This window comes from Neolamprologus brichardi, chromosome 4, assembly GCF_056152115.1.
Source record: "Neolamprologus brichardi isolate AB-2024 chromosome 4, ASM5615211v1, whole genome shotgun sequence".
NCBI classification, from domain to species: Eukaryota; Metazoa; Chordata; class Actinopteri; order Cichliformes; family Cichlidae; genus Neolamprologus; species Neolamprologus brichardi.
The window spans coordinates 14,638,976-14,666,950 of record NC_142107.1 but is presented as its reverse complement, the minus strand read 5'-3'; the positions used below and the strand labels follow the sequence as shown (position 1 = coordinate 14,666,950).

The 27,975-nt window shown below is 39.1% G+C and overlaps 1 protein-coding gene across 2 annotated transcripts; it reads right to left on the bottom strand.

The window, feature by feature from the left end:
- Positions 1-14: 14 nt before the first annotated feature.
- pbx4 (pre-B-cell leukemia transcription factor 4) lies at positions 15-26,968 on the bottom strand. Of its 2 annotated transcripts, XM_087839863.1 has the most exons (10): positions 26,022-26,968; positions 23,827-23,940; positions 22,253-22,326; positions 8,971-9,215; positions 8,273-8,463; positions 7,969-8,104; positions 7,589-7,745; positions 5,860-5,957; positions 4,159-4,245; positions 15-3,401 (listed from the first exon to the last, which is right to left on the bottom strand). In XM_087839863.1, exons 1-10 carry the CDS (start codon positions 26,204-26,206, stop codon positions 3,312-3,314), a joined length of 1,377 nt encoding a protein of 458 aa, XP_087695989.1. In that variant the 5' UTR covers positions 26,207-26,968; the 3' UTR covers positions 15-3,311. The 2 variants fall into 2 exon arrangements, with proteins under 2 accessions (XP_087695989.1, XP_006791360.1); XM_006791297.3 differs by lacking the exon at positions 5,860-5,957 and having other exon boundaries at positions 26,022-26,964.
- Positions 26,969-27,975: the final 1,007 nt, after the last annotated feature.

Below are 27,975 nucleotides of genomic sequence, written 5' to 3'. Positions count from 1 at the left end.
TCACATAATCATCAGATGGTGCAATCTCTCCTTTTATTACGTTTGACTATCACAAGAGCATTTGTGACAAATTATAAAATGAAACACTTCTAAAATCTGAAATCAAATACTGAAGGGAAAAAAAAATCACACTAAATCATTTTATTAATTTTCTAATAAGAACACTACAATTTGTCATATTCTTCCTTTTTGTTTTACTCTTTCTAGAACAATTCTAAAGTTGAGGTATAAAAGGAGTTCATACAGACTCACAAGTCTGAAAACAGTGGGGGTTATATACAAGAGAAATGGAAAGACAGAGGTAGAGAGAGGGGTAAATACAAGGGAAAGAAGGGAGATACAAATTGACTAATAAAAATCAAAGAAATCAAAGGGTTAAGAAGCCATTTGGTGCTGTGGAAGTCATTTAGTCACTTACAGAATCCAAACAATCATAAGGCTGAAATGTGTCAAGGAGACATACAGTGTATGTATCAACATTATGGGATTTGGACAACTGTATTTAGGCTTTATTCACTGTTTATGGTGTGGCACACAAAAACAGATCTTCAGATTAAATGTAAAACAATTTTTTTCTAACAAAAAACCTGAAAAGCATGGACTCCTGTTTGCAAATTTGCTGTCTGTATTTTTTGTTTTTATTAATAATGAAATTACAGGTATCTACATTTTAGATATAACCGAGAGACTTATTACAGCTCAAAAGAACCAATTTTGTATTTAAACTGCAATTTTCTGTTTCTTGGAATGTTTTGAGAAGGTAAAAATTTCACACCAGAATTGGGGAATATTTGGAAAAGTGACTGTATAACTGAGGAAACTTGGAGATTAAGAAAGGAAGTGGATCCATAAATCAATACATGAAATAAAATGTTTATAACCTCAATTCATACAGTTATCTTTCCACAGCACCAAATACAATTACATTTGTATAGCATACATTTCAACCCAAGTATGTAACAAAAGACCTAAATAATATTTTAAACTGATAGTTATTGTGAATCCTGTGATACAAAGGCCAAAAATAAACAGGCATTTCAACCAAACATCAAAACTTATATACGAAAAAAAGAAAAAAAAATTACTGAAACATTACACAAACTGTACAGTGACATCCATTACAACAGGTAGAAAAAGGCGGGGGCGTGATAATTTGGTGTGGCAATAACATTATAAGATACAGTCATATGAACTGCAATGAGTAACAAAACGAGTACTCAGGGATATCACATGTGATCAGCGTTCAAGCTCAAGTTTTGTTCTGTAACATATGCTTCAACAAAGTCTTGACTGACACTTAAATCTTCATAAGGCTTTACCTTACTATCAAAAATGCTTTGTTATTCACATAATAGCTAATGTATAAAATAGTTCCAAACAATGAAATCACCCAAAATGTTGCAGGGTTGTCTGAAATGTGGGTTAAGAGTTTTGCTACACCCAGGACTGCCTCTTTTTTGGTAACAGAGGAGAGAGAGAAGCCCTTGCCCAATTGGCCATAGAACTAAAGATAAAATAATTGTAGTTTTACCAGAAGGTATTAAAAGATGGGTAAAAAGGAGAGCATTCCTTCTATGCTCACAATCAAATTACAAGTGTGATACGACACTACTCGCCCCACAACGAAAAGCCCCAAAAATCAAATCAACTGAGGCATGACAACACCACACAGAGAGAGACACAGATACAAATATAATTCCCTCCTCTCCTCAAACTGAGAAGGTGGCTGTGCACCAACTTTAGAGACACAGAGTAGCATTATTACATTACTGAACTTGATATTTTTGGTTTTGGTACAACAGAAGGTTGTAGTGTGTTGCCTCGGGCTCACAAGCTTAAATGTTTCAAGATTGGGGGGAGATCTCAGCTGAACCCCATCTGGTGTGTGATCGGCTGGTGGAAGCACCCAGTCTCTATGTTTACAAAGGTCAGAGGGCACCAGCCATTTTGACTAAGACATCCCAAGAACACTGTACACACGCCCACACAGAGACACACACATCATAGCAATACATGATGCACTTTTTTCCTTTTTGGTCTGACTGTAATAATTATACCCTTTATTTTTTGTTAATAAAAATGAAGCTAAAAACTCGGAAGGTTAAATGAAAACAATATCACGCCTAGAAGTCCTACATGCATGGAAGACAGTCACGTTTCTAAATTCATGACACGTTTTGTCCCAATAACACATCAATGCCCCAAAATCTTTCCACCCTTCTTTTATCGTCATTTAGATGCTTTATTGAGCAAATTTTTGGTGGTGGCTGGTGCATTCTTGGTGAAACAGCATTAGAAAATAGCCTACAATCAAATAAACTAGTGGACAGAAAGCAAGAAGTAAAGTCTATAAGCCATCTACCAACACCCTCTATTGGTTAGCAACAAAAAGGGCTATTAGTTACATCCACTCAACCAAAGATGTTGTCCTCGCTCTGCCCTTTCCTCCTCTTCTCATCAGCCCTATTATCACTTGTCCTGCCTGGTTTAGAACCGTGATCCCCTTAACTACCCTTTTACAGGTAGAGACACCCATAACAAGGATGCTAACGTTTGTGCTTGACACATCTTATGTCAGCTCACTATGAAAACGACTGTAAAGTTGCAAAGTGTATGTTGTGGAAGGGTCTTTGAAATCTCCAACAGAATGAAACACATCGAGCTATAAGGACCGGAAGATACAGTAGTCTCTTGTATTGAGTTGGCAGAGGGTGATCTTGGAGGAAGAGATGTGTTGACGACTACTGGGGCAGCACTTTGGTACGAGCAAGGTGAGCAGAGCTCCCTGGTGATCCGTATCAACAGTTTGGCTGTCAAATGCCAAGGCTTCAAGAGATACAGGCAATCACACACAGTTTTCCAAAGCAAAGGGTTAAGTGCAGAGGTCAACAGCACGTGAACAAACTGTGTAAGTACTGTGTGAAGTTAACGTGCATATACACATAATGTACAGACATCATGATCATCTACACAGCTGGGTGAGTGGTCTTCAGAAATGTCCTTAACAGAACATGTTTTCTCAGCCTTAATAAACTCCAACCCCCTTTCAAATCTGAGTTACGAAGCGTTGAGTATAAGGGTAGAGCTGAATTCAGAAGAGCTGGATGGAGAAGTCCTCCTAGCTACTGTTCGGCTGTCCTGTGTTCCAGCACAGTGTGTTTATGAAATGTAAATAAAGCCTTGTGTGGCCATCTAGTTGAGTAGAGAGACAAAGTAGTGAAGAGAAAAAAAGAAAAAAAAAAGAGGGACTGAAGATGGTAGTCAGAGCAAACTGCGGTGGGACTGAAGTGATGGCAGGAAGAGCCAACAGATCAGTTGGAGGTGTCGGAGTGGACACTGCCAGGAGGACCGGGAGGGGAGGTAACCGAGGGGAGGTTGGTGGTGTCCTGCCAGCTGTTAGCCTGCAAAAAGCAACAGAGGAAGGATTCTACATGAGAAGGGAGGTTTTAATAAATAACAGTCTTAATCAGCTACATTTGTGATCAAAGGAATCAAAGGATGCATCCGCAATACAAAATGGTTCAAATAATAGGGAACCACTTTGTTAAAACACAGTACTGCTTCTTCCTGGTTTTCTGAATGTACTAAGCGAAGGTGCTCAAATCCAGATGCGCAACTCCAGAACATGTTTACAGTAACTCATGTTTTAGCATGTTTTAACTTGCAGTGGGTATTACTGAAGTAATAGAAGTAAAGTTACAAAAAAAAAAACAAAAAACAATAGGTGCACAACATCAAAACAAAACACACTGATTTGTAAAACATTTAGTTTATGTACAAGTTCAAAACTGAAAAGAACTCTCCACACACACACACTTGCAAAAATCAATAAATTCTGGCACATACAACCCCACATTTAATTTAAACTGGAGGGCAAAGCAAAATTTCTCTCTTTCTCTGCTGTTACTTTTCCTGCATGAAGCAAAGTTTATTTTCTTCTCACATTCATATATTTAGTCATTTTCTTAAGTAACCAAGTCAAAAGCAAAATGAACTGAAACTCAGCGAAAGTGCTTGGATTTCAACCTTTATAAAGTTGACAATTTCAACACAATTAAAATGTTCTATACTTTAAGAGCACTGTACAGAGCAGTATTCTGGCATCCCAAATACTTATTGATCAGCTACACCACATGAGGAGTTTAAGTTGGTACTCACATCCAGGCGATGAGGGGTGTAGAGGCCACTACCCGACAACTCCTCATAGCCGCCCGTCAGGTGTGTAGCAGGGTGCAGGGTATCCACCTGTCAGAGACAAAACATTTAAAACACACAGTTTAGCACAATTAGACAAATATTTTTTCCACAGACTGACCAGTGAAGTTACAGCATCCACAAACCTCTCCTGTAGGCATCAGAGCCAGACTGCACTACTCAAAAATACAGCTCATCTACTATCCTGTTTCAGTGCGAGCACTAAAATTTGCAGCTCACACATCAGCTTCATGACTCTCCATTAAACCACTTATGGTCTGAATGAAAGACTGCAGCTGAAGCCAAAATGCAGTGCTTTACCTCTTCTTATACTGGTGCTTAACAGAAGAAATCTGTGGATCCATCCAAAACAACAAAATGACAATTCTTTTCACAGACAAGTAACAAGAACAATTCACTTTAATAAAATCTCTTTTGCATCTACGTGAGTATGGTGCACATTACTCCTATGAATTCAACACCTTTTCCAAATGCTAGGATTCTGTATAAAATGCAAATAAAACAGAATGCAATGATTTGCAATAACTAAAATTCTATACAAGTGAAAGTTGAATGAAGGTTACATATCACATACTATAATTTGGATTTTTATTGACACGTGGTAACAAAAAGCAGTAAAATGACAAGAAAACCACAAACCAATAAATTTAATTGGCAACAGGTCCCTTTACAGGATATGTGCATGTTTGGAGCAACATGTGCTTCGATCTAAGCAACATCCTTTTCAAGGAAAGCCTTGCTTGTTTTGGAAAGACGGTGCCAAGCCATATTGTGCATGAATTACTACAGCTTGGCTCCTTAATAAAAGAGTCCAGATGCTGCCCTGCCCTGCCCGCAATCCAGATCTGTTACCCATTGAAAATATCTGGCAGAGAACAAACAAAAAAGTAAAATAAAGAACACCCTGAAATGTTGAGCAACTGAAATACTAAAGCAAGCAAAAATGGGTAAACAATTCCTTTTCAAAATTACAGTAACTGGAGAAGAGGTGATGCAATAGTCACAAACATGCCCTGTGTCTCTGTTTCAGCATCAGGCTTGCTGGTTTTGTACAATTCTCAATTAAATATAAGGCTTAAATTATCTGCTGATATCTGCATTCTGTTTTGTTTACATTTTACACAGTGACCCAGCGTTTTTGGAAATGGGTTTTATATAAAGACACGGGATTTTTGGAACACTTGGGGGAAAACAAGGACTGAAAAAGGCAGGATACTGTGACACACTTGGAAATATAGGACAACCTAGACATAGAGAAACAGATGATTAACCAGAGGGACTACAGGATCAATCCCCAGACCTGGTTTGTAGGAATATACCAGCTGCATGAAGACAACTTTGTGAAGAACCCTGATGACCCCACACAGATGTTTCCATACTGAACCGGGTCCTATGCTTGCTGAACATGTGACACAAAACTACATTACCTACATTTCTCATGAGTAAAGGCAAATGCTCCTCAAGGTTTCCTCTACATAGGTCTGTGTGGAGCAGGAGTCAGTGGTGATAAAGACAAAGCCAAGGGGAGGATATGAGGAGAGGTCAAAAGGAGCTAGCCTAAGGGAAGATATCTGGGGAAGTGGGGTGGCTAGGTTAACAGCATTGAGGGCAACTGCCAACTCCACAGCTGTCCTCAGTGCATACCTGTAGAGAGGGGGCGATGTTGAGACCCTCCCCGTTGAGGGAACGTAGGCCAAGGTAGGTGTCGCTTGTGTGAGATAAGCTGAATGACCCTGGTGACCCTGCAGGCAATGTATATCCAATAGCCAATCAGCCTCACCACGTTGTAATGGACTCAAAAGGTTACCATTGCTCAGGGACAACGCTTTGAAAATCAGGGTCATTGTTACTATTTTCTCATATTTATAAAACCTAAAGGAAGATTATGTGCAGCATATGCTTCAGTGTCCACTAACTGGTGAAACAGCAAAACATCAACACAAATACCTTTTTGTTTTGAAATAAGTCGGTTTTGTTATCTCCATGTGTAACGCCTGCACTAAACCGGTATTTCCACACCACTACAACGGGGCCTTTTGAAAATGTAGCCGACTCAGTTTCAATGTGAAAACTCCAGGATTGCGTTTTAGTCCGGATGGCCTGAAATTTAAAGCTCTGGAAATGATGACACAGACAGCTGCGTTTATTCGGGGTCTGGGTCTTATTAGATGAAATTAAGACGAAATTAAGCCAAAAAGCTAAAATTCAAAAGGAAAATGTATGTTCCAGTACACAGAAGCCCCAAGAAGGGAAACGATTAAATGAACCAGAACCTCTACCTGAAAAGGTCCACTTAAGCTGCTTGCATATATAAGTTTAAAGATTTTTGTAGACCACTGTAAAAACAGTTCAAGAAAAAAACGAATTAATTATGGGGGACCATTTGTGTCAGTGTATCAACAAAATCAAGTATCCTTTCTAATATGCTCTACATCCCTGTAACTTTAAATTTAAAGTCGCAATGCAAGTATTATAATGTCAGGATCTCTGTACGTACATTAACTATGAAGTAAAACATTCAACATAGCACAGGTCTGAATACACAAAGTCACAATGACAGACTGTAGATATTAATTGAGAATCTTGCACATAAAATTTTGGACAGGTAAGCTCTCAGAGCCGCATTTTACAAGCTACAGTTTAGTGCTGTCACTACTAGAGTTATGAAATGTACAAAACTACATTTTACATGTGTGTATGGATGTAGTCCCATATCTACATATAGAACATATAATTAAAAAATACAAAACAACTATAAAAAAAAAAAAACAGCAACTGGGGTAATAATGCATTATGACATAATGCATAACATAATGCATTATGTCATTTCAATATTGCTTACAGAGCATAATATCCTGTAAGTACTGTGGCTCATTCCATTAAAAGGTAATTTATGTTTGAATGACAAAATATAATTACTTAAACAGATTGGTGAAGGAACTGCTCAGAAAATATAAGCATATCGTTTCTTGTAAAATATTTGGATAAGCAAGGTTCTCTAGAAAAATAAACAAGCTGAAAGTATGTGCCCAAATTTTCCAAATGGTACACGCAATTTTCCGTTTCAGAATGTAAAAGTGCATACTATGTTACTGCCTCAATACTGATTATTACAACAAATGTAATATGTACCAGCATACATCCTTCTTTCTATGAGATCATTTCAGAGAACTACAGACACTTAGCGTGGTAGCTGAGTGAGAGCTTATTTCCAGTTTGCATTGTGGATTTTCCTGTGAACCATTATGTCAGTCCACTATACACTCATCCTGTGGTCCGGTTATGCAAGAACAAAAGCTTATACGAAGGAAGAGAAGCTTGTTAACAAGAAAAGTGAAGCCTATGTGGATAGAAGAAATGGAGCATGCGGTACCTGAGTTGGGCGTTGCCGGAGAATTAGCCTGGCTGGCCTGCGCCGACACATTGGCCGCATCCACCGCTGTTTTAACTGCGTAGAGGTTCGCTTCCTCCTGAAACTTACCAATATTCTTCTTGTAGCGTATTCTCTTGTTGCCAAACCAATTAGAGACCTGAGGACCAGACAGATGTCATTTGCATTTATTTTATCTGCCGTGCATCTGATCTGTTGGCACCCCCACCCCACAATTGTTTAGTTATTCAGTCTTATTTTACTTATATATAAAAAAATGAAGGGGTTTTAAAAAGTAAAGTACAGAGACTGACTAAAATCCTGGATTTAACAACTATATAATCTCTACTCTATACCGGATAACAGTTATGTTGGCAACTCACCTGAGACACAGTGATCCCACACTTCTTGGCAAGTTCCTCCTTGGCTTCCTCACTTGGATAAGGATTAGAAAGGTGGGAGTAGAAATACTCGTTCAGCACCTCCGTAGCTTGCTTGTTAAAGTTACGCCTCTTACGTCTGAGAGACAGAGAAAGAGAGACAGCAAGATAATGACCAGTATCTTTGGAATGTGCATCTGATAAAACAATCATTTGTAAGTGCTCAGATCATTTCTGCCCACAGGAAGGTAACCAGCCAGTCAACACACAGACAATAAACATATCATGTAGACCCACACAGACAGACCTGGCATCAAGGAAGCGTGAGCGCAAAATCATTACAGCCTCACAGGTGCTCTGTTTGAGCTGCATCTGAATGGAGCTGAACTTGCGGTGGATTATGGCCACCATGCGCTCAATCTCCTTGGGAGAGATGGGCCGTGTGCGAGACTGCTCTCTCAGCAGGTTCATTACATGGTTGGTGAACTCACTACAGGCCTGGAACAAAGAGAGAGGAAGGGAGAGAGAGCAGTTGAATACTATTGTCAAAAGAAGGACAAAGCACAAATTCTGCCCAGTGCCAGTGGGATCGTTTTGAAGCATCTGCTTTCAGACTACTCTGAATAACAATATAGCAACTGATAATAGAAATTATTAAACAAATACATTTGTTTAAAACATTTAAATTAGAAACTTTCTTCCTGTTTTAATTTCTGTTTAATTCCTGCACATTTTTTTCCATGTGGACCTAAAATATATAATTTTCCTATGCACTACAAAAATTAGACTGGACACTTCTTTTGTCCATTATACTTTTTGTCTATTACACATCACTAGTCTTGCTGAGCAGTTTCACAAATGTATCTTGTTTTTCCGTTATCTTGTGTTTGACCAAACAACAAAGTCACTTTTCATCTTACGGTCAAGGGTTGCCAAAATGTTTTACAGTGTACAAGCAAGGAATGTGTCACATATGCAAGTCCCCGATGTGCATTCAGCACAAACCTGCTCATACTTCTCCAGCTCGGAATGATATATCTGGCGGATCTGGGCAAGCTTGGCTCTGTAGTCAGAGTGTTCGATGCTGCTGTCGGTGGGGGAGCCTCCGGCTGCTGCTGCAGCTGCAGCCGCTGCAGCCGATCCACCGCCCTTTTCTGGTCCTGACACACCCTCCGCTAGCAACATATTGTCCAGCCGCATGATCTGAGGATCTGGGGGGTCCTCCTCCTGCACACCTCGTATACTCAGAACTGGAAAAAAAGAGAGAGACAACGTGATTTAGGCAGATAAGGTTAGCATTTAACTGTCTGAGAAAACACCTGCTAAACTACTCATCTAGATCTAAGAAAACCTGTTGGTTAAAAAACAAAAAACAAAACAAAACACAGACACACAGAAAAAGACAGACCATACAATTTTCCAAGCAAAGGTATACTGCTGTGGCTTATAGGAATGCACAGATTGACAATAAATCACTGATAAAATTCAAAGAAGTGGAGTACTGTCCAAACCCAGTCACAAGTTTCTCCCCTGAGTCATTGCTATGAATGCCTGACTGAATTCTCAATAAGCCTGAACTTCCTCTAAACCAACAGCAGAGGGCAGTGTGGTCCCTCAGTGGCACACTGCCAGAGATAAGGGCATGAGGCATGGGACCAGTAATAGGAGTGCATGTGCTGTCACTATGAGCCCCAGTGGCCATAAGTATAGTTATCAGTCGCTGCTCTCCACCACTGTATTATACCAGGACCTCTGTCAGCCTGCAGCCATGCTCTCATCTCTCTCTCCCCCTCACACATGTGCACAAACACATACTCCCTTAAAGACACCTTTGTTACAGAAAAGTTTTAACTCCAGACAACCATCTTTTCTTCAGAGCCTGGAGCTTTTAACACTTAACTAAATTCAATTTCACTTGCCCTTTTTTTTTTGCCTCTCAATCATTCAACTTCAAAAAGTAAGAGTAGAAACTTGGCACCATAATTTAGTGTCTCGAGCTGAACGTTTACAAACTGTTCAATTTTTTGGGAAATCTTATATATTATATTAATAACAATGCATGAATTAAAGAATTGTTTTTATTGCTGTGATTAAAAGACTTAATGAAACAAATAGCTATGAATGCCTATTTGACTTTAAAAGGAAAGAAAAAAAATTCTGACAGCAATTTTTTTCTTTTAATCTTTTGACCACCTTTAAAAAACAAACAAACAAAAAAACACCTTAAAATTTTCTGTTTCCCATCACTTTAAAGTGAATATTCTCACTGTTGGTCACAGAAATCAAGCCATTTAAGGACGTCAAAAAAACCTCTAAGGAATTATGATGTCCCCCCCCCCCCCCCCCCCCCCTCTCTACTACTAATAATCTAACACACCTAAGCTTTTGCACAATAGTAAAATAAATACATTTAAGGTCATATTTACATTATGATTGCAAATATTGATTCATAGTCACATATAAAACCAGTACTGTAACGACATTTATGTTGATCTTTGTAACTTGAGACTAAAGGGAATAAAGAAAGAAAAAAATGAAAACAGACAAAGTTAACAGGGAACAGGAGACCGATTCTACGAGTATGGATGATGAGATTAATCCCTGTGGAAACTGAGTGGCATTAGGCACTTGTCTTCCTTAAGGATTATTCTAGTTTGTCAGTGTTTCAAAGTTCAGTTCTTATGAGACCTGTGAGTCTTTACTTGGAGTCCTTAAGGGTCGCAATGAAAAACAAGTTTTCCACAGCTGTGGAGAAGTCAAAGCTAACAAATGACTGGAGCTGTAGTGTAGGGTAACAGATGTGAAGAAATGAGGACAAAAACAGTTTTGCTTAAATTTTCCAAGTGCAATGGAGCAAATGAGTTTTTTTTTTCTTTTTCATAACTTCTTTTTGATAAATGAGTCTGTTCCACCATTTTACAAGGCCGTAAGTAGTCAAATGTCCAACTTTCCCCATTTCCTACCCTTCACTTTTTTATTTCTTGTTCCTTCTTGCCTTTTTCTTTTCCCTCTGCTTAGGTCTCTTCTCTCTCCAAGGCACATTCCTGCTCTGCTGCTCCCCCATCTCAGGGCTCAGGAATGCAGCAGACCCAGCCGCCTGAACTAATGACCCTGATTCGCCCATCTCTTTCCCTCCTCTTTTTCCTTTCTTTTCTGTAATTCACAAAGGATCTGTACAATTTTTTAGCTATGTAAAGTATATCCAAATTGCATATCAGTGGCAAGATCTTTTTTGTATCCAATATATTAATGGTTATGCAATTATTAGTGTTGCCTAAGTTTTATGTATGCCGATTATAACTACATAACTATGTGTAGTTATGCTTTGTTCTTTACAGCCCATTTACAGAGATGTACAACTGACCTACAGTTAAGAGGGCAACTGTGGCTCTTGAAGCTTCTCACCTCTTTCCCCCTCCCTTTTGCCCCCACTCATTATGGCCCCCCAGCTGTAGCCTAATGCCCCTACATTCCCCTAATTACTCCAATTAAGCTGTGATTATCCAGAATCACACTCATGCACAGTCTAGTGGTCTAGTGGTATTATAGCATCTGTTAAGATGAGTTAAGATACCACGCAGAAGAGAACCATATGACACAGACACATATAAAGACTTTTTAAAGAATAATTTAAAAAGTCCTTGACTCCGAAGCTACCAATGCAACTCGTGAAAACTAGAAACAACAAAGAGTCTTCAGGTCTGAAAGCTGGCTGCCTATTAGGACCTAAACAGTGTTTCCATTTGATCAAATGTATCCCAATACCCAACTGGGTCTATTACCGAGAAGCTAAAACTCAGCAGTGCTATAAGTAATAATACTTAAATTCACCTTTAAAAAAATAGTAAGACTGCTTAAGGCCCATACGCTGCATTCAAAGATCTTAGAAATCACACTATTATGCACACGTTACCAGCCAAGCTGGGCGGTGTGGTATTGAGAGACGAAGCGAGCAACACATACTATGAAATATTCAGGGTATCCAGCTGGGCTTTCACTGCATACATAATCATTCTCATTTCTGCACAGCCAATGTGGAAATGGTGTGCTGTGCAGACAACACAATATATGAAGTGCTGCAGGTAAGGGTGAACAACCTAACCAGTAGTATAGTGCTGTACATTAACTGTAATGCCTTCCACACATAGGCATAGATAAGGCTTAAACGTAATCAGTATATCATTGCTCAGCTCACAGCACAAGCTTTATCCTTGTCTGTCTTTTCCCTCGCTAGCATCCCCTTTTTCACTCCGTCTCCCCAACACACATCCCCTCCCCCCTCCCTTTCAGCACACCCCCCCCTCCCCACACACACACACCTCCCCCAGTGCCCCCCCCCCCCACCCCCCCTGTTCTCCATTTCAGTCGAGTTCTCCATGTGAGCCGCAATCCCTCATGCTGTCAGCCCCCCCCCTCCTTCTCCCTCTCTCTGTAGACAGACAGGATTAGCATTTTAATTGCATCAGCTCCCTTGGGTATTCTCAGCCTTTCACTGGGAGAGAGCAAGGGAGCGGGAGAGAGAGGAGGATAGAGAAGCGAAAAAAGGGGGAAAAAGGTAAGGAGAGAGGGTAGAAGGAGAACCAAGGAGAATTGAAAAAAGGAGTCACAGGAGAAGATATGTGTGCGGGAGAGAAAGAGACAGGGGCCACAAATATACAGAATCCAGAGTACAGACGTGCCAGAGAGCGAGGGAGCCAGAAAGGGAAAAAAAAGATAGGACTGTGAAAACATCAGTTTTTCCTTTCATTATACGGAATTCAGATAAAGAGAATGGCCCATAGAAAGACTTTTCTTTTTTTTACAATGAAAAAAAATTGCTACATAAATATGCTAATTTGACTTATAAAAATGCAGAAACAAATCTCAGCACCAGCTCTGGTGTTATGATAGGTAAACCCATGTATAAAAGACTAAAACTGACTGCAAGTGATAAAATAGCACCCGCGTAATAGAAATACAGTGAAGGGAAATAAGAAGTGGGGCCAGTCTATCTATTAAACTACTCTTTCACTATTTTATCAGATGAAAAATAAACAAACCCTCTGGGAAAAATAAACTTATCTTGAACTACGCATGACACCAAACGGCAGCTAAAAACCCTCCAGGTTGACTGATTTGATTTCCACAAATTATTTATTAAAAAACAACAGTGCAGTAAATGCAAGTTTGATGAAACTGGAACAGACTCCTAATTATCTTTTGTTGGATGAGTTTGACTTTCATTCTGCAGAAAAAGAGTGAAATGTACTATTTAAGAGATCAGTTTTCAAACCATGGAATGAAATGCCAACTTTCTATTAATTAAATCCAGATCCATATATGCAATATGTAATTATATGACAAATAGTTACCTGGATGCCAAAAGCAATTTCATTACAAAACCATAGGTTATAATGATTAATATCAATATTCACACCTAACCTCTTCTCTGTGTGAACCATTTTGATTTACCATGCAATTTTGGTAAAAATATGGGTTGCTCAAAAAGGAAAAAAGAAGACCTGTGTGAACAAAACTGTGCCTTAGGCAGGTTGAAAAATATGGCACTCAAACTGTAAAACTAGCATTAAAAATGAATCACTTCCCTGCTGGGTTTTATGCTAAATGGACGATGTATAAAAAACAAAACTGAAAACTAGTTTTACACAAAAATATTCAGTTATTCTTCTAAAAGGGGAACGTTTTGTACTATTCAGTAATTTTAAATTTTTTAAGATACAGGATTAATCCTGTAATCGAGTGAGTGATGTTAAAGTGATGGTGTTTTTTTCCATTAGGTCATATGTTACACTTACCTCAAATTTCTTCACAACTAAATTCAAATAAACCCACAACAGCCTTGGACAAGACATGGATATGCTTAATGCAACTAGAGCTATATTTGACCAATGAAAACCAGACTTCACCAAAACTGAACCTACTCCTCAAGTGTGCTCTACCTGATTTATTTACAACAATATTATTTCAATTAATATTTCAGTCTAGGCATTTTATACTGAAGTTGAACTTACCAGTTTATTTGAAAGTTTACACTTGGCTTTTTGATCATATTAACAAAATTCATCACACCACTGGCTTCTTTGACGAATTGTGAACTGTTTGGATTTAAATCAAATTACTGATTAAGTAAAAGGAATTAAATACATTTGAAGCTAATACAAAGGGCTAGATATAAGTTGTGAAAACATTAAAATGTTAATAAAAACCATTCCTCTCCAAAACAATCAGGTTTTTTAGGAAGCTGAACAACTTAAAGACATACGTTGTGCATACAACAACCTGTTGTGCTGCCAGCAATGCATAAATATGTTTTGCTACACTTAATTTATCCTGGTGTGATGGCTACGTAGAGCCTATGGCGTAGCCTCGGCAAACGGCCAATGCTATTGCCAGTATTTGTACCTGTGCAAACTGCGGATGGGGTGAGTATAGTTACATTTCCAGGGAAGTGAAGTCAGGTTACAGTTGCGACATACCTATGCTAGCAGGTACGGCCTGGCTTTCCAAACATTAAACCTGAACTCTGATTGTGTTTTTAACTAAGAGATTTAAATTAGAGAAATGGTGATTTCAGTTTGTTCAATCAACTAAGTGTATGCAACCCGCAGATATGTTTCTGTGTGGGTGATAAGAAAAGAGAAAAGAAAAGAAAAAAGAGAGAGAGAGATACAAACTACATTTTAAAACCATTGAAGTGAGAAATATAATACAGAATAATATGAGGTTTTCTTCAATAATGAACGGCAGGTTTTCTTCTGTTACTCTAACAGCTGGCACAAAGTTTAAGTTTTTATGGAATGAAAAATCCATTTTTAAAAATCTTTTTAGATTTTAAAAGAAGAAGAAAAAAGAAAAAGCTTTCTGCAAGAAGCCCCTAGTAAAACTGTGGTTGCAACTTTTACAGACTGACCAGGGTGCTCCTTTGGACATGAAACTGACACGTTCAGATGCCATCAGATTAATAGAAAGGAGTGCATGTCTGAATGGGGCTTTAATGAGCCCAATCCATATGTCCATTTATACTTTAAGCAGCTCACACTAATCAGCATCTGTTTGGGTAGTTTACAAGAGTCCTGTAGCACACCGCCCCCCACACTGACACAAACACACACTGAGAGGTAAGCATTTAAAGTAAACACTGTGGTTTTACTAAGGTGTGAATTGGAGAATTCACACTTTTAGCAAACAACACTTCAGTCCAACACATCATCAATCAGCCCTTAATTAACTAAACAGAGAGGCTTGGACAAGGACAACAACAAATACAACACAAACACTGAAGGATATCAATTGTGTTGTCCCTTAATGAAAGATCAACAATGCTTTTCTTTCTGTAAAATCTATATTTGTATTTTAGGTAAATAATGAAATTAATTTCCGTGACAACAATTACAAACGTAAAAAAATATTTGATATTGTATATATCTTAATCTGAAATATCAACTATCAGAGCTGGACAATGTAACAAATTTGAATGTAATCAATGTTATGGCTTCCAACGACTATGAAGACAAGAAAATTGGGACTAACTATTGCTTTTTTTGGCTTTTCAACACAATGCACTCATTTTGTTTTGAGATATTAATCAAGCACAAGCATTTCCTGGTACATTTTAGTTCCTATCCAAAAATCCAATGATTATGAAGAGATCAAAAAGATCTATTTAGAAGAAGAAAAAAAATCTACAAGGTTTCTACAGATGAATCTGTGGATCATTAACAGTTGTCTGTAATTGGTTTGGTCTCCAGATTTCCATGTTTTACTCCAATTTCAACACTGTCCAAATGAGTTTTTAATTGGCCATCTCCCTACCGGCATAAAGGTCAAGGAGTCCCTGCAAAAATCACTGTTTTTTTTTTTCAACACACAATAAATTTGTTTATTTGTTAAAACAATTGATAATCATGTAAACTAACTAAGATTACAACTATTCACCAACTTTTGGCATAACAGAGCAGTCATGCTTAGAGATCCAGAGATAAATTTTCAGTCCTTCAAATGTTTGCATGCTGATCAGCTGAAATAATCGAAATTTTTGAGGTCAGTCTGGTTTGTTACCCAACTATCACCACAAAACATTGTTTATTGTACATATTTATGATTTCAGGGGGAGGGGTGTGCGTTCCATCTCTACTTTAAGCTTATGTTGATAACACAGACATTAAACAAGCAGACTGTGAGATACAGTAGGTATACTGGTATTTTCTCACAGCTGGTCATCTGACAAAGCGTGAATTAAACTTCCACACAGTTTGTAACCAAACCGAGCTGTTATAGGAATGAATAATACAAGATGTTTTTCTAGACAACATTTTATTGGCAATAAGGTACAATACCTAAAATCTGTAATGTTTAAAGCGCATATTAAGCACGAGCAAGCAGCTGTAATTACATCTCTAATATATCCTGAGTCCAATGCATTTCTGCACATAACAAAAGACAGACATGGAAGAAAAATTTTCTAAATGTCACAGGAGGAAGAGGAGGATGACGAAGAGCACCTAAGCAGGAGGCTTGTTATAGCACTGCTAGGATCTTTCCCCAGTCAACTCTCATCAGGCCAGCTGCCTCCTGTGCTCATTAGCACAGACTCTTAAGGAGCTCCTAAAGACTTTGTGAAAAATGAACGCTCATTTGAGAGGTCGTTAATTTGCACTGTTATGCAAATTAGGTGGCAATTAAGCGATAGATCAGAAGAGCAGTGCCCATTTATAACAAGTGAACAAGCATTATGACACAGTCAGATGGTGCTAGAGCGAAGTGAGGCTACATGGTTAGTCTGAACAGGTTCAAAGTTCCACCCTTGTGAGGAACAAAACCACTGTACCTATAATATGTTTGGCTGGTCACGATAAGAATATAGCAATGGGTTTTACAGCACTATCGATTGAGTCTGTTAACCTGCACGCACAAAGATTAGTCTACATTACAACCTGTACTGAAGCGCATACTAATCATGTTCCCAGAATATGGCTTTAATATACATTAACCAACAGTGGTACAATAACTATCTACACTAATGAAGGCAGCATCCCAATGCATATTGCTAATCTAGGGTGGAACGCATACCCCCTCCCTCTACCAGCCCTGATGTTTCTATTTCTCCTCTGCATTTATGACATGGTGTGAAATATACAAACATACTGTCTGGGACAGCAATGAGCACTGCTGCAGAGGGGTGGAAGGCACCCATCAATTGTAATTAATTGTTAATTAGTCAGGATTAGGAACTGGGCTCCGACACTCTCCCACCCCACCACCACCAAACTAGTGCAATCCAGCTGAGACCACATTTACATATCTTTAATTAAAGAGATGCCGGCTTCCTTTAAGAGCAAACCCTAAAAGAAAAGTAAGGCGCAGGCATGCTGAGAGGGAGGGCAGATGAGAGGTAGGAGACTTCCCTGTTAATGATCCTCAACAAACACTGATGGGTTACCTTGTTTGGCATAAAACTGATTCTGGGAACTAGCACGGCCTGTTACCAATATGTAAGTAATTACAAGTGTTTCGTTTCAGTAACAGTTCTACGGGTTATCTTGCTTCAAACAAAAACAAACTAAACATAGTAGTCTTAACAGCGAAGCATTTGGCGAAATGCTTAATCTGTGTTGTCCAATGGTCTCAACTTTTCCAATAAACCCACTGTTCTGGCCATAATGTGTAAATTGTGTTATTAAAACAAAACAACAAAGCACACTCAACCCAGAAAAAAGGGGTACATCCACTAGAGAAAATTCTCATTTCCACCAAAGAGAAACCACTCCCATTGGTGACAACTCTGTCAGAAGGGCCTTCAGGGGGAAAAAAGAAAAGAAAAGAAAACATACACTGAGAAGTCCATTGGCCCGCACACCATTAGGCCTCTGCTGAAGGTTGGAGAGCTCTGACTTCCCAGTTAGAGTTAGGCTATGTGCGTGTGGGGTGGGGGTGTCTGTCAGGGCCAGGGGTCTGTGTGATATTAGCCGTCTGCCAATCTGGCTTGGGGAATGGACACCAAGTAATTACTCCTTCTCTTACTGCCTCATCAATCTCCCTGTATCGCTCCTGCACCCCCTCAACACACATCCTTATCTTTTTTCATCCTTTTCTGCAAATGAGCCAGGCAAAGAAAAAAAACAATTGAGTGGCAGGACAACACAAATCAAAGCAGATTCCTGAAAAGCCCATCTAATAGTCCTGTACTAATGCATAGTGAATGTAACTATGAAACAGACTTTTTAAAAGAGAAATCACTGATTTTTTTTTTGATCAAGTGAGAAAGAAGTTCACCTATTCTCTTTTCAGATTGCACAGATGATAGAACTGAAAATGTAAATTTGGTAGTTTCACCTACATTACATTTTAGTCACAATCAATTTCTTATCTTCTTAATGCTTTTGAGTTTAAAAGATTGCATGCTTCTCCTCATAAAAAATAATGAAATGCTTCCCTCAGGTTTCTAACAACACATAAAATGTTATGGCTGTTCAAAAATGGGCTCTCTGAAAACTAATAATAATTAAGTCTCTTTAATGAGGCATGGTATTCACTAGACTTTGAAGAACTGTACTCAGTCTGTAGAATACAAACATATAAATCATTCATGTGGTTCTAAAAGGGATTTTCCTTTACAAAAGATGGGAATATTACCAACTTGAGTAAACCACTGTGTGACATTTTGTTGTTAGATTTTATGCATGGCCAGGTCCAAAACAAAAAGTTTTTAAAATTAAAGTTAGATTTCTCAAGTTTATAAGGTGTTTAGCCCGGTGGCAAATAAATGTGTAACAACTATGTGCGACATTTACTCGTGTCGTTTTAGTGTTTTTACAACAACAACAAACAGGTCGTAATTCACTTAATATGTCAGTGGGTCCATTTGGATTGTGAAATGACATTGTAATGCAAAGAAGTACCTTGAATAATGCAAATAAACTGAAGGTAATAATTTAATTAATGAACTCAATAAGGACTCTTGCCCGATGACTGACTGAGACTGACTGACACACCAGTGCAGCACGTATTGTCTTTGTACTACAAGGTTGTAGTAACTTCTATTCTGATGCGAATAGAAGTTACTACAAGCTTGTAGTACAAAGACAATACGTGCTGCACTGGTGTGTCATTATAAGTTATAGGTAAAAGATAAGGCATGAACTACTTTAACAGTTTATTAAATACCTTAAGAGCTCTGGAAACAACAACAATAATTATAACATGGGCATGAGTTATAAAATGCCTGAAAATTAAGGCTCTTCTATTCTAAAAACGGAGTGACTAAAAAGTTGTTTTTTTTTTTTTAAATGTGCAGGAAAATGGATTGGAAATGTGGCAGAGTTAAACCGGTTCCCATAACGCATTGTTTGAATACTGGCACAACTGGGCACATACCAGAGTATCCGGCTCAGGTTAGCATCACACTGGCTAACAAACTTGATGTTAAATCCTTTTTGTTGTTGCTGAAAGGATTGATGGCCCATAAGATTTGATAATAGATACTTGCATATGATTCACATCAATTAAGGGCAACAATTAGGGGCCAGCAATTTCAGTCTTAGCCAGGTAGGACTGTAGTTAGCTGCTTATAAATGGTGGCAAACTAACTCATGGCACTGTGCCACAGAGTTGTTTATCAGACAGCTTATCAACAAGAGTGGCAAGTGTTGGAGTGTGAACTTGTCCAAGTGAGTGGGAGGAGGGAGAGGCTCATTATACCGCTGTGTTGTCTCCAAGCCTAAAAACTATACAGCTCAAATTTCACTTGAAACTCTATTTTTGTTTTCATTTAAAACATTTCCAAAAATAAACAACGTGAATGTTCATGCTTGAAAAACAGGGACTTGAGAAGGTTATCAAAACAGAGTGAGTGACAGATTCACTGTTGTCATGTGTAAAGCACAAGGAATGCATAAAAGTGAGGAGAAATGCCTGAAACATGCCCGAACTGAATTTAAAAAAAAAAAGAAAAAGAAAAAAAAAAAAACTTCTGAGAGTGAACTGCAGTAGCTTGTGAGAGATTTTGGCATAAGCTGTCCCATTGCACCAAGAGCTATTTTTACAGCAAATACCCATGAGAGCAAGGGGGAACAGAACTGAGTTGAAGCAAAGCCACTGGTTCTCAACTTTGATAATTTCTAGTCTCTTTCCAAGTGCTTTAATTTCTTTTTTTTAAGTGTATCTTTAAAAAAGTATTAACAAGAATCAAATTTCACACAGACGGAGGTCATGTTTAATGTGAGAGCTCAGGACAACGCATGCACTGTTGAAAATGAGGGGTGTTTTGGGGTGGTGGCAGTGGGAGGGTGGGGGATACTGGCATTTGCGCAGAACATTTCCTTTACAATGAAAACAATCTAACCAACTGCAGCACTCAAAGGAATTCACCTCCCATCCCCCATGCCCCACCTCCCCTCCTCCACCACCACCATTACATTACCATATCAAAGCCCCGAGTTCAGAGCAAGTCTTCTCTTTCAAGAATGGGAGCGAGGCAGAGAGCGGGAGGGGGAGAGGACAAGACCGAGGCAGTAGGAGTAGACCCAAGACTGAGTTCGCTTTTATCCCTCTTTGGTGTGCGAGTATATGTGCAAGGGAGACAGAGTGTGTATGCGGGTGTGCCAGCTCAAGTCTATGTTTGTTAGCAAGAAAACACTGTAGAAAAATCAGTGGAGATACTAAAGGACTACTGACTGAGTCTTTCACAAGCTGCAATGAAGAGAAGTCAATTCACATTCCAGAGGCAGACAATGGGGCCTACAGGGGGTCTGAGTAGCAGTGAAATGCCAACGCAGGTACACAGTGCAGTTAGGAGGGCACTTTGTGGCAGATGGCCAGCAGAGTACAGGCAAAGCCACAGATCTCTATCTCTTTGCTGCCATATTCACCTCAAGCATTAATCTATTGTTAACCTACCCTTATTCCTTGGTCTGTTTTTCTGCTCAGTTTACTGTACAAGTACTCACAGACCCTCTCTGTAGTTTGCAGGGAGACTAAATGTGAAAATCAAAGTGAATGGCATTAGGGTAAATAAGACCACTGGTTGCCTGGGAAACAGTGTACCCTGCCCCACTCACTCAAGCCTAGCCTTTACTTTTCTCCAATCACTGGAGAGCAATAATACATTATTGACAGAGGGCCACAACAGGCAGCAGTGCAGCATTTTCAAATTGTATTTGAACAACAGAGGCTTACAGTTAAAAGATACACAAAGACAGAGACAGAGAGAAAAGCATGCAGAACACACGAAGGGAGAGAAACTGACAGAGAGAGTCAGGGGGAGAAGATTCGAAAACCCACACCATTCAAACTAACATAACCATCAATCTGCCATCCATCCCTGGCCTCCTCCTTTGAACGACACTAAAATCTGTCAGATAGCTGACTGGAATAGCTAACAAGATGAGAATAAGCAGCGTGTTTACTTTGAATACACATATACGTAGGTAATAATTTGCATCAGATTATGTGTATTTTAAAGTCAGCATTATTTGTTAAGATGGTGTCACAGTAGTAGCTTTTTAATGTTGTGTTTGGGTAAGGGTACTGCATTTATATGCATAGCAATTTATTCCAAATATACAATTACCCTACACTGTGTGGTGTAGCAGTTTTTATATAGTGGTGTAGAGAAGAAAATCTTTGTACTGAAACGGCATAACAATTTGACTGTAAAGCAATAACCCCTGTGAAGTTTTTCATATCTGCCGGCTTCTGAACAGCTGTGCATAAGCTTTCTATCTGGAACAGGTTTGATTATTTAAACGCAATATAGTGGTTTGTACTAGTAGTAGTTGTAGGTGTTTTCCATGCCTTAATATAACAAACATTGTTGACATCAAATCAACTGAGACCATTTTTTGTCCCAAATGTTTATCATCTGGGAACTTACCAAAATGTAAAACGATGACTGTGTTGCCACAGATGAAACGTGGTAACCAAGTTACAGTCCAATAAGTAAGATAACAGTTGTTAGCATGTTCTGCAAAAGGTTCTGCAGGACTCAAGTTTCAAAGGCACTAATCCACTAAGAATAGTTTCAGCTGGTCAGAGCAAAGTCTGGACGGTAGCCAAAAACAGGTTGAAGAAACTGTAAATACAAGGCCGGAACATACAACACTAAAGCACACATAACACACACACAATGTGTGTTTAATACCTGACAATAAATACTATCAATACAGTTGTGTGTGGCACCATTATAACAATAACTTGGTGCTGGGGAATCTGGAAAAGATGCACTATATCTCAACACTGCTACAATTTGTGCAGAGTGGAGAACACAGTAAGGAGTGAAGTAGAAACTTACCCGTCTTCTCTTTGATCTCACAGAGAACACTGAAGAGGGCTGGCTTCATTCTGTGACAGTTCAGGGCATGCTTCCTGTAAAAGAGAAGAGGGAATAAGAGGGGGAGAGAGCGAGGAGGATTACAATAAACAGACCTCCATCTCAAGTCATTCCATGTCCTCCTCTATAAAACAGGTAGAGGAGCTGTATGTATTATGAATAGAGCATTTCAAGAATGCCATGCAACTCAGCGGGACAAAGTCATATTGTTTAAAGGTATTTTCAGTAGCCAAATGCATTTGTCGGTGCAAAAAACATTCCTGATGCATCAATCCGAACTAGCAAGAGTAATGTTGTCATTTGAATGCTTTGCACTATGGGGCAGGTAATGATGCCAAACCTCAAGGTCATCATTACTGAGCACCAGATTTCAGAGTTAATACACACTAATCTAATTTCTTCCTCTTAGAGAAATACTTGTTCCATGATAGTAGACAGTGAGTTGATAGAGATGACTAGGATTAAAATGCAATTTTAATTTAATCTGAGGCATTCTCTTTATTGCCAGACAGGCTAACGGCAATTAAATGAGATAAGGCAAAACTTCTACACTTCAATGTAATCAAATAATCACAACACCTCAGCAACAGAATTTCCTGCCAAAAAACATCCATGCACCCATACACACACCCATACAGCTCATTAAAAACTGCAAGGATGGAGAAAAGCCCTGATCCTACTACGACCCTAAATGACTTGACACCATTGTTTCATATCTAAACTCTTTTACTGGCAGTGTACAATTAGTGTACAGAAAGAGTGAGTCTGTTAGTTGCTGAGCAAATATGGAGCTATAGTTCAAAAGTTTGTATTCTTTTCCCCACGCATCTGTAATTAACAAAAACATGTTAATTACAGTAAGCATGCAATAGACTACTGTGCCCTGTTAATCAAGTTGAGATGGTCATGGAGGTGTTCTTAATGCCCCCCTCAGTGCTCTTGCAATATTTAATTATCTTGGAATAATGGCTGTAAATTTGTGCACCCTGTGTATTTTTAAAGATTTGACCTATAAATTAATAAATCCATTTGGATGTGTTCAATGGGGAGTTCCACAAATCACCACAGTTACCATTTATAGTAAAAATGGGTTTAAATAGCAACAATGTTGATATGCAATTACATGAGCAATATACAGTTAATTTAGGTGATAAACAGCAAAGTCAACATGAAGTCTGTTAATAATGAGAATGAATTATGATCCTCCTTATAATAAAGAAATAAAGCATTTCTTTCCATACAACATCACTGATGACACATTCAAAACAACCACATATGAATATGATTTGGCTACACCTGACCTCAACACCAATTCCAGTTGTGAATCTTCACTGCAGTATTAATGAGGGGACTAGAAAATAGTGCACCCACTGTGCAAGCTGTTATATGTGTAAGGTATGTGTCTAGCACTAAATGTGTAATTTTATCCACCAATTCAGTCACTGCTGGATTTGAGTTGGGGGGAGGGCTGCCTTCAGCATGGTGGGTATGAGCACGAGGGGGAGAAGGGGGTGCTCATGCGGTCCTGTACTGACCTGTGCTGGAAGTTGAGTGGCAGGCCACCCCCTGCCATGCCCCCCCCTGCTCTCCCTCCCTCTGTGGGGTCGTCTGATCCACCCCAATGCGCCGGCGATTCCTCTGGCCAGTATCTGAACATATGGCGACAGGGTGAGAGGATGAGGGTGGATGGTGCGCAGGAAGTGTACTCTGCAACACCGAGTTCTTGCACTGCCCTGGCCACTCCCCATCCCAACACACTGCCACCCTGCATGACAGGGACGTCATGATCACATGCGAGCCCCCTCAGTAATTAGTGGATCATAACTGAAGGAATGATAGATGTGTGGGTGGCAAACTTTTTCAAAGTTAAGAATTATGTTGATAACAGCCATGGCATCTGCTTTGTATTAACAAATCTATGTGTATCAACATGGTCTGTGTTAGCCTGAATCTGATTATGTTTTAGTCTGTTACGTGAGATGTAAAATAGAAAACAGCCAAACAAATACAGACTAACTGCAAGCAAGACTGTCAGTTAATGTTGAGCATGTTCTGAAGGTGTTTTATCCTCAGAAACGCCAGACTGTTATTAGCAGGAGTTTAGATCAATACAAGCACACAGGCAGGGACACCTCTGGCACTTCCGCAAGCAGCCACACCTTTAATTTATTTTTCAGAAAACCCTGTTAACACCTCAAAATAATTGTGTTACATGATTTCCAACACTATATTTGGCCTTTTAAATACAAATACTCATTATAGACATTATCTTACAGAGAATGACTCAACCTTTTTAAAATTTCAACAAAAATTCTAAGTTGAAGAAACAAAGTAGGAAGGGGAAAAAAAAACCTTAAAAAGGAAAAACGAATGTAAAAATGTTTGAATTAATGAAGTGAAGCCCAATTAAGTCTTCAAACTTTTAGTGAAGAAAGGTAATATCCCAATGATCATAGGCTGCCAGTACAGCATCATCCCTCCCCCTCACCACCATCTCATTAATAGAAACTCGATTTGCGGACAGCTGCACTCGCGTACACATTATAGGAGAATTGATTGCACCCAGCACACAATGAAAAGGATGAACACCAGGGAGGGAGGGAGTGAAAGAGGAGTGAATTAATTAAGAGAACCAGGTGGTCAAATGTTGGGTGGAAAATCACTAGCTAATGACACATCACACTGTGGCCACAGTGTTGCAGTGGACGATTGCCTATTGTTGAAATACTGACGCTTCTTTTGAAACTGACCTTGTGCTCCTCAAGCCACATGGCAAATGAGTGTGGGTCAGTCACTCAGTGCAACGCACCATTTCTATAGGAATCATGCTTAAAAAGATACCTCTAACACAAACATCATTTGATGCATCATTTCAATGAGTAATTGCTGTCACAGACGGCACTTGGCTAGTCTGTAAAATTGACTAATCCTTTACCTTAATTTATCCACTCATTTGCACTTCAATACCCAATTTTACTGACACTAATTTGATGTAAACAACATTTCAGATACATACTGATAATTATTCTAATCTAATTTAGAATAGTAATGTTTAAAATGCACAAAAGATTTGGCATCATAACCAGAAGACATAATTACACTTAACTATGGCAACTTGCAAAAAATCCACCATCTTAAAAAGCATTTTTACTTTTGATAATTCTGCGCCATCGATTCATAAATTTTCCTAAGATGCAGTGGGCAGAGGGTTTTTATATATAAACATATAAAGTTATTACAAAGTATATTTCAAGTTATTTTAAAACATTTTTTTCCATACAACGAAAGTACAGGTAAGGCTGCACCAAAGTGTCTATGTGTGCGTTTTAAACGGCAACGACTGACCCAGAAATGGGGTAGTTCTTAAATCTGATACTTCATTGATTACCTAGTTAAGATTAACGATAGCCCCCTAACGTTATTTTAACCATATGGGCATGTATACAAACTACAGTTTGAAAAAACAAAACAAAAAAGCCAATCTGAAGTAACAAAGAGCTTCTAACAAACTACAACACTGTAATGAGACTATTCGAGAGATATTCTAAATGTACTTTAACGTTACTGCTTTAGCTGCAAAATACACTGTAACGTGAAGTTGCATTAATGTTGCAATTACGCATTACCTTACGTGAATGTTTTACACAAACAAATAAACCTAAAAACGAAGACATACAACTCACTTTAGCTTAGCTATCATGTGTGGAAAATGGCTCTTCGGTTGTCTTACCTGGCCTGTGCTTCGTCCAGGCTTTCGTCAGTGATGGCCATTATTTGCTGTAGGATATCCCCTATGTCTTGTTGAGGCTGACCGAGGGACTGTTGTTTTCTGACCGAGTCTGGGTCACCAACATCGGCTTGTGCTAGTCCACCTAGTCCGGTGAGACCCGTCATCATCCTGGTCTGGTCATCCATACTTTCAAAGGAAACTCGCCGTTTTCCTCCGTCGAAGAATACACACAAATAGCTAGCCTATTAGCTAGCCAGCAAAGTATTTTCTACGACAAATCATACAACACCGCTTACGGTACCGACAGTGACGATCAGCAAATAATTGGGGGCTGTTGTCATAAAACAGACTATACAAATACGCTTTACATTCGTTTGTCTTTTCCCCCCTCCAGTCAATAAACGCGGCCAGGCTAAAGTTAGCTAACCACCGACTGAAAAGCAGCTAGGTTAGTAGCTGTAGCCCAGCAGAAAAGCAGCAGCGGGGACACACATGCACAGACTGTGTGAGCTTGCCAACAGCGTCTCGCACATTGTCGGAAAAAATGTAAAGCGAAAAAATAAAAGCACGGACGGACACGCGGGTATTAAAAATAAAATCCACCAATTCAAGAAAAAACAAAACGGGATTAATAGAGTTTCAGATCATGTAGCTCCAATCCGAAATCTCCTATCAAAACAGACTACGGTTTGCCATTGTTGTTGATGTCGCGCGAGTACGTGGGATGTTCTTATCTGCGCGAGTGGTGTGAGTCGCCTTGACCATTAAACTCATAGCACCACAGAGTGCGAGCTAGCGGGTGGGTCCATTAGCAGCCCATATAGTACAACAGGAACGAAAGCTAATGATATAGATAACCTCACTACACTGCCACATTACATTTATAGCACATGCTTCCAGATACTAGAACTGGATTATTCCTTCAGGTGACCAAGCTCATCTCGTGCACGACCTTTACAAATTGATAGCCCCTTACGTCACCAGAACTGCTTGTTCTATTGTAATTGGTTAAAGCTTTTTGTCTCCCTCACTGATATCGGGTAAAATCACGCACATTTAAATGTCAGGGATGGCGTATTGATGTATATATATATATAAAACAAACACTGTAAATAAAACAAATAAATAAGGTGTTACCGCCTCAGTGACTGTGCCATGTTATATTTGTTGGACCAAGTGCAAAGTATGCTGGTGCATGCTACTAAAAAGGCACAGTCTATTCTTGCCCATGAGTAAGTGAAGTATATTAAAGGAATGATTTGTTCCTCGTGTGTGGTGTCACACACTGTATTAAGGCGTACCTAAAAGTCAATTAACTTTATGTACGCATATATATGCCAATTTCACTTGCAATATTAAATCCCAAAGCAGAACAGCCCAGGCTTAAAATATCGCCTGTCCCGAACCCCCTATGAATGAAACAACCCATCAGTTTTCAGTATGAAAATGTTGACAGCAGATTGAAAACAAGTGTCCTTGTTTTTTGCAAACTGGGCAATTCTGCTGTAGTTTATCACTCAGATCAGAGAGACAGCTTTCCAAGACGAATGGCTGACTGAATGGATGTGGAGGAGAGTTGCACCCAGCCTTGCTATACTGAGAAGAGATGATGGGTGTACATGAGGGAGTATAGAGCAAACTGGCAGTGGTTTATGCTGACTCTCCAACCATCCATCTACTACAATCTGTAGCTAATCAATCTAAAGTTAGAGACAACAAGAATAGAATATACAGTAAACCTACACAGTAATTGGTCTTTGCATGTGCAGGCGGTACAAGTCGTGGTTCAGGTGTTATACACAGTGGCTGTACACAGTGCAGTTCTTACAAAGTTGTATTTTTCTGTTTGATACAACCACACCTCCAACCATATAAACATTTGGGTTTAAACTACATAACAAATATAAAACAGGTCAATGAACTTTTTTTGTCGCTTCTAATAATAGTATAATAA